We start from the raw sequence: 8,499 nt of genomic DNA on the forward strand, positions 1-8,499 counted from the left end.
GGTATAACTTCTGTTCAACCTCAACTCCTCCAACCTCAAGGCCTCGCTTTTGGGTAAATGAGTCTATTCTGTAGCACCAAATTATGCATTGCATGTTATACATGTGGAGGATGGTATTGCTGGAGATTCATGTTATATTTAAAATACAATCTTACCAAAATGAACGGGTATGATCTGCATTTGCCTGACTCCTGTGTCAGTTTCCTAGTTGGTTAGAGAACATATACAGAAAAGACGGGTACTGCTCCGTAATGTCTGCATATTCATGCAGATTCATGGAAGTGTTTTTTTTTGCCCCTTTCCTTTCTCCATTTTTCCTCCAAAAATGGCACTTTCAATTATTCTTTATAAAATTCAAATAGCTTAGCTATAGACTCACAGCGAGACTAATAGTACCAGACACCAGAAAAGATTTTTGTCCTGAGACTTTTTATATTATACATATAGAGGACATTTAAAAAAATTTATATACTTCATTTTCTTGTTCTTTTTTAAGGACAGGTATTTGGAAAAAGTGCTCATCAAAAGGTTCAAAAAGAGTATCAAAGACCTTTTCAGACACTTTCTTTTTGAGAAACACATGAATTAGAAAATTATTTAATGACTTAAGATATTTTCATTAAATTTCAGATCTATTGGTATAATTAAAGAATGCCTTTGGAACTCACAGGCTTCCCTGGTAGCTCAGCTGGTAAAGAATCCACCTGCAATGCAGAAGACCTTGGTTCGATTCCTGGGTTGGGAAGATGTGCTGGAGAATGGACAGACTACCTACTCCAATATTCTTGGGCTTCCCTGGTGGTCTCAGATGGTAAAGAAACCACCTGCAATGTGGGAGACCTGGGTTCGATCCCTGGGTTGGGAAGATCCCCTGGAGGAAGAAATGGCTACCCACTCGAGTATTCTAGCCTGGAAAATTCTGTGGACTGTATAGTCCATGGGGTCACAAAGAGTCAGCATGACTGAGTGACTTTCACTTCACTTGAAATATTTGCCACACCTTCTGCTGTTGAGAAATAAGACAATTGCTCCTTGCTTGTTGAATCATATTGAGTTAGTAATTGATGTTCAGTCTAGAAACACTTCTTTCCAACCCCTTTTAGGGCTTCTCTTACATCTTGGTTTCTCAGACTGTAGATGAGAGGGTTTAACATGGGAATCACAACCCCATAAAAAATGGAAGCCACTTTTTCTTGCTCTTGAGACTCTATGGTGCCACGGTGCAGATACATATAAGAGAGCGTTCCATAGAAAATGGTGACAGCTGTCAGGTGGGAGGCACAGGTGGAGAAGGCTTTCTTCCTCCCTGCAGCAGAAGAGATCTTCAGGATGGCAGACAAGATAAACATGTAGGAAAAGATGATGACCAGTATAGTGAATGTCAAGTTAAAACCCACAAAGGCTGCTAGTACCATGATGCTGAAGTAAATATTGGAGCATGAGAGGGCCAGAATTGGGGGTTCATCACAGAAAAAGTGGTTAATTTTATTGGATTTGCAAAACTTCAATGAGAAAGTAAAACTTACATTGACAGAAGCATTCAGGAAGCCCATGAAGTATGAACCAGTTAAGAGTTGACTGCAGACTCTCTGGGACATGACAGTTCCATAGCGAAGTGGGTTACCGATGGCCACGTAACGGTCCACTGCCATAGCTGCCAGGATGTAGCAATCACTTGTTACAAAGGTACCATAGACTAGTAATTGCACCATACATCCGAAGAATGAGATGGAATTTTTGGTGCTCATCAAATTATGCAACATCTTGGGAGTGATAGCAGTGGCATAACAGAGATCAACAAAAGCCAAGTTTTTCAGGAAAAAGTACATGGGGGTGTGAAGGGAAGAGTCAGTCTTGATGAGGAGGATCATGCCTATGTTACCCACTAGCGTGGCCATGTAGATCACTAGAAATACTGTGAAAAAGACATGCCAAGAGTTATGTTGACCAGCGAATCCCAGGAGAACGAATTCAGTTACTTCAGTACCATTGTTTTGTCCCATGGCTTGTAATGATGAAATAATGGCTGAAAAGTTGCAAAGAAAGAGCAGAGAAAGCTGACTATTGTGATTCTTAAATTCTAGAACTGGAAATAGTACAATATATAACTTCAGAGTAGGGTCAGAGAACAATTTCCATGACATAATTGACTTAGATGTTTAAAGGTTGAACCTTGATATTTGACTGAGATATTTTAGTTTGGGGATGTTGTTGGACCAAACAGCATCTGTATTCTCAGAGTGCAGAGTGATGGGTATTCCATATCAATCCAGGAACAAATGAGATATACATAAAGAAATACTCTAATTATTCTTTCTTTTATGCTCCCTATACTTTAATTGGGCTTCCCAGCTTGCTCAGTGGGTAAAGAATCCGCCTGCAATGCAGGAGACACAGGAGACATGGGTTCAACTCCCATGGAGGAGGGCATAGCAACCCACTCCAGTATTGTCTAGAGAATGCCATGGACAGAGGAGCTTGGTGGGACAGTCCATGGGTCACAAAGAGTCAGATGTGACTGAAGCAACAGAGCATGCCAGCACACATGCATACTTTAATTAGAAATTCTAATTGGTTTCATTACTAATCATTGTATTTTTTGTATTTGAAATCTTCACATATCCATAGAATTCTATAAGATCTTGTTTACAGTCATCTTCACATTTTTTCACTTTATCCTTTTCCTTTCCTTAGCAACTCCTGTCTGCTATGATGGTCTCAGTGAAATTTTAGAGTTCCTTATGGAAGTGTTTATTACAGTATGCATGGCTGGTAAGGGATTTATTTATTTATAAAATTTCCAATCTGCTGTGATCCTTTACTTTTGTAAAAACAACAGACGCTCTCAGCATTGTGAACATTTTGTGACAGTTTAAGTGCCCGATGTCACTTTCCGTAGCTGCCCCATCACAGACTAGAAACAGTCTCAGGGCGGGTGCTGGCCCGTGGACCACACGCGAGTAGCGCTGCTCGGCGCGGTGTCCATCCATCCCTGTGTGCTTTCCCGGTGGTGGACAGCAGACTGCCTACAATGTGTCTCCACTCCAAGTAACCCAGAGTGAAATTTCTCTAGGGTGTATTCCTAGAGAAAAATTTTTCATCCGGAGGTATACTCGTATTTAACTTGGTCAAGGTTTTTCAGATCACTTTCCATAATGGAAGTCCCAGTGTACAGTCATACTATTCATGCATGGGGATTCCCATGTCCTTATTTCCTAGTGAAAATTTGTTATTTTTCCTAATGTTTTTCTGCCAGGAAAACAGGTACAAAGTGTTGACTCATTTTTATTCATTTGTCCCCTTTAATTACAAAAATGTGATTTTTGCCTATTATTCTTCTTAGACTTTGGGGGTTCTATTGTTTTGTAAATTGCCTATTTATATTATTGATAAATACTTCTATTGATTGATTTTATGTGTTCTTTGTTTATCTAATATTTGAATATCTTGTCAGTTTTTGTCTGAAAATTTTTCTCACATTTTATTGTCTATTAATTTGCTTATGGTATCCTTTAGAAAACAGAAATTCTTAAATTTAAAATAACAAGTCTTCATTTATTTGCCTTATGCTTGTTCATTTGAAAAGTAACTTAATTTTCCAGTTCATTTCTCCAGGATAGTAAAATGCAATAATAGAATTTTTTTCACTTTAGGTTGCTGGCATATGGTATTTGTGGCACTGCACATTTTATATCATATATATAATTTGATAAATATTATTAGTGTTTTGTCAATATTTATTTTTTAAAAAGGAAGCAGGTAGACAGGATAGAGTAATAGTAGTCACTGTGTGTCTCACTCTGTGTGTATGTGCAAAATATTTAAATATTTTAAAACCATTATGTGATTTGACTTTTATTAAAAGTTTATAGATAATAGATCCAAGTATGTTATAGGAAACTTCTACCAAACATTTTTGAAACAATTAATTCTAATATTTACTCACGTAAATTTGTTTGAAACACACACAAGTGTCAAAGAATTACTATCCAGTGTAAGTAATTTCTATAAAATGCCCCATGGGAAAAATTCACAAATGATATAATCAGGACAATTGTACAAGGGAAACTTATATGGCCAATAGGAAAATATCACATATAACAACTCAGCAGTAATCAGATATGTGTATATTAGTACTTCCTTGAAATAGAATTTTACACTTCTCAGTCTCAAATGCAAAGTTTAGGTGAGAATGTAGACTCACATATTTCTGATGTGAAGGTAAATTAGGATAGTCACATTGGAGACAAGTTTGGAAATATTAATGAAATTAAACACACACTTCCCTTTGGTCCAGAATTTCCATTGTAAGTACATTACACCAAATACGTAACTGAGCCTCCAATGAAAATAACGACGACTAGGCAGCTTGCAGCAGTTGAGTACATAGATCTGTATATGATCAATGATTGCAATAGTGTCACTCTAGTTATGGGAAGGTGCAATAAGGGGAAATGTTTTCCTGGACCATGGAAGACAGGTGTCGAGAGAACTTTAATTATAAGACTGAGTACAGTAGTAGCACGCCGAATGGTCTATCAGCAAAGCCTTCTCTAGACCTGGGAAAGAGCCTGGTAACGTGGGATGGAATGGCCATGAAACGCCTCCGAATGTACTGCCGAGTTTATGACCACTTGGGGAACCTGTCAACTACAAACTGGCACTGCCAAGGGCATTTGCCAGTGACTGAACAGCAATACCAAGGGCATTTGCCATCTGCCTCCGCAATTTCTGCAGATTGAATCCTGTGCTGCTGCAACTGTTGACCTTTGACATGCCCTGAAGGGAGTTCAGGGTGGAGACTCGGGCACTTTGTGCTCCAGGAAGACTGGTAGAACAGGTCTTTAGGTAGACAGATACTTTTAGGAACTGATTTCATGATCTGAATCCTTGCATCTCCTCATATGTAGGAAAGCACTAAATTCCTTTGTGATGACATCAGCTCCTCGTGACAAGCAGAAAACCTCTTATAAAGTAAGCTCTTGATTTCACTGAACTCCTCCTTCACCAAAATCATATATTTTGAGCTTCCCCCACTACCTCCTTGGAGCAGTCTCTCAAACTATCTAAGGTGCTGACTCCAGGACTGCAGTCCTTATTTTGCCTCAAATAAAACTTAACTCACACACACACAAAGTACATATTCTAGATAAATTAATGACCACATAAACAAAGATATATAGGCACACTAGACCTGTAAATATGTGTACATACGAATGCATACACAGAAGAATGTTCATAGCAGCATTCTTGAACACAGGAAAAATAAAACCCTTATTAATATTATAAAAAATAATATCAATAAACCAGTGAGAATTCAATAAACTGGTGCTGTAACACTTAAGTAGATATATTTCTGAAGTGGAATACTGAGTAATAAAAAGCAAGTTGCCGAAGTTAGATGGTGACTAAATGAATGATTCACTTGAAAAGATCCTGATGCTGGGAAAGATTGAAGGCAGGAGGAGAAGGGGACAACCGAGGATGAGATGGGTGGATGGCATCACCGACTCAATGGATATGAGTTTGAGTAAACTCTGGGAGTTGGTGATGGACAGGGAGAGCTGGCATACTGCAGTCCATGGGGTCTCAAAGAGTCGGACACGACTGAGCAACTGAACTGAACTGAACTGACATGAATGCTTGTTATATTATTTTAAATATATTTTTATGCACCTTCAATATTGTGCAATGACAGAAGTTCCTCACAAAAACTCCACATCCCCATACGTCAGTAGAAGGCTCCTTCCCTGGAGTCAGTAACTCCAGGCAGAGCTGTGGCTCCACGGATGCGATGGTCAGTTTGGGGTAAGAAGGGGCCTTTAGTGGTGCGGATGGAGTGTAGCAAACCAAAACCCGTAACTGATGTTGACAATCTGGCTCTTTCAAACATCTTGAGAAATGAACAGAGTGGGATAACTCTGTAGTGAAGGAACAAGAAACAATTCTCTCCTTTCAACACTGAGTGTGAGCTAAGGGCCAATAAATATGTGAGTTGCTTCCTCAGGTGAATTTACTGTGAAATAAATTAAATGCAGCACTGTCAAGGAGGCTTCCATCTAGTAGGTGAACACACTTTTCAGAGGAAGCTAACGTTGATCATAAGTACACTTAACTAGAATCTCGATGAGATGATGACATTTGCTGTGTTAATCATTTTGAATTCAAATAAAATGTATGCCATGACACTTTTCAAGTCATGTAAAAATCAGTACAAAGGCAGACACACACACACATACACACAAGAACCTAAATTTTTGAACACGCTTAACCTATTCTGAAACCTGCTGTTTTTGCAGCTTCATTTGTATTCATGACTATGCAGTAGAAAGGACCTGAGTTTGATCTCCAGTCCTACAATCTCACAGAAATAAATGATATAACTCTACCCCCAACCTCAGTTTTACCTTATATAAAAGTGGGATCACAGAATTACTTATAAGGTATGAGGCTTATTCTGACACCACGTACAGCAGCAAACGTTTGGAAACAGAGTTAAATAAATCAGAATAGATTCATATTATGAATCATGGGTTTCCCTTGTGGCTCAGACAGTAAAGGATCTGTCTGCAATGCAGGAGACCCAGGTTCAGTCCTTGGGTTGGGAAGATCTCCTAGAGAAGGGCAGGGCAACCCACTCCTGTATTCTTGCCCAGAGAATTGCATGAACAAGGAGCCAGGCAGGCTACAGTCCATAGGGTCACAAAGAGTCGGACACAACTGAACGACTAACACTTTCACTTTTTCCTTCATGAATCAATATATAGTCCAAGAAGCATGAGATAAATATATACTCTTATGGAAAGGTGCTCATATCAGATTGCCAAATGAACAAACCAAGTTGCAGAATAGTATGTAAATCTGGACTCTCTTAAAATAATACTTTTTTGTTTCAAACTCACCCTCCTTTAGCTAATTTTCTTTGTTTATCCATGAAAAAGCTCTGGAAGGATTCATGGCAAACTTTCAATTGCTATTGTCGGGCATGGGAGTAGATAGAGGAGGTCTTTAAATGTTAGCACTTTTTCATTTTAAAATAACTTTGTTTTACATGATGAATGTGACTTAAAGTGATGTGATTTATATAAACTCTCCAGCACAGGGCCAGCCATTGAATGGGCACTAAAAACTGGTCATAACACATGCAAATAACACACTAAAATCAGGTACTACTGACCACTAATCATTCATTCATTCATTAAATCTTTCAGTCAGTTGTTCATTCATATCCTCAGACAACACTCAGCCCAGTTCAAAGTTCCCTTACTCCATTTCCACTGTGTCATCAGGGATGAAGCCTTTATTCTTTGTCTCAGGGTGAAACTTACTAGAACTTTGGCTCTGATCCTTTTGTTTGACCATTTCCAGCACACCCTGGGATGATACATGACTGTGTGAAAAGTGGGCTGTGCTCTGGTCTACTTACACGAGAGTTTCATCCAGATTCTGGTTCTGCAACTGGTCCCGGCCGAGTGCCCACCACAGTCTCTGCGTGCCTCCTTCTAACTGGGGAGTTTAAAGCTGAAGCCTAAGGGATCAGTACTTGCTCCCTTGAGAACCTGAGCTTCCAGGGGCTGTGATGGAATCAGAATAAACAATGTTCTGTAGTTATTTCTGCTGAAGAACACTTAAGCTTTCTCTAGAGAAGATACATTTAATCATGTGACTGTCATTGGGGACTTCTCTTTGTGTGCTGTCTTGTTACAGAACAACTCCTTTAAAATTTTTTTGTTATGAGTCATGTTGAACAATTTTTATTATGCCTAAGATTATGCGTTCACTTCTAAAAAACTGGCCTCATCACCAAAATCAGAAAAAAAAATAGAACTATCTGGAAAAAAGAAACTCCAAACTGATACAAATTTATAATCAGACAGTTACTACTATTTCAATATATTTTTTATATTACCACTTTGACCATTTTTTTTTAATTTGAAGGAAAAACTGACTCTGATTCATTTCTTTCTAATAATGTTTATATTTTAAAATAAGCCCTGGATAAAGACCTTCTTTCTTTCTTTCTTTTTTTTTTTAACTAACTGTTCTAATTTTATTTACTTTGATAGATCCAATCAGATTCCTAAGCAGGGCTGTGTTACAATTTATGTGCTCCCATGTTTGGGAGCATTTAGGGAAATGCTTGTTAATAAGTTTATTATAGTCTTAAGTAGGAATAGTCTCATATAAACCAAAATTTCTATTTGTTTGTTACAGTGAATTAAAAGGTTTTCATTCAAACTAGACTTTTGTGACTTCATAATTATTCCCTACTGTCACTTGCCAATTAAACTAGTAACAAAAGAAAAATAATACATGTTTGGGATAATTAAATGTACTTTTTTTTAGACATTTGATTTTTTTGTTAATCTATATGACATTCTAATTTTATGTTTATTTATTTTCTGCTTATAGCCTTTGTTCTTATATGTCTCTAAGACTATTCGTGTATGTTGTTCAATTGCTCAGTTGTATCTGACTCCTTGTGGCCCCATAAACTAC

The 8,499-nt window shown here is 38.0% G+C and overlaps 1 protein-coding gene across 1 annotated transcript; it reads right to left on the bottom strand.

Annotated features, from left to right (window-relative positions):
* Positions 1 to 1,073: 1,073 nt before the first annotated feature.
* LOC136175235 (putative olfactory receptor 5AK3) lies at positions 1,074 to 2,003 on the bottom strand. The gene has a single exon (XM_065945559.1). It carries the CDS (start codon positions 2,001 to 2,003, stop codon positions 1,074 to 1,076), a length of 930 nt encoding a protein of 309 aa, XP_065801631.1.
* Between the last annotated feature and the right edge of the window lie 6,496 nt (positions 2,004 to 8,499).

The sequence above is a fragment of the Muntiacus reevesi genome, chromosome 9, assembly GCF_963930625.1.
Source record: "Muntiacus reevesi chromosome 9, mMunRee1.1, whole genome shotgun sequence".
NCBI lineage: Eukaryota > Metazoa > Chordata > Mammalia > Artiodactyla > Cervidae > Muntiacus > Muntiacus reevesi.

Coding starts and splice junctions, on each gene's coding strand:
- LOC136175235 (XM_065945559.1), bottom strand. CDS start 2,003: ATGGGACAAAACAATGGTACTGAAGTAACTGAATTCGTTCTCCTGGGA.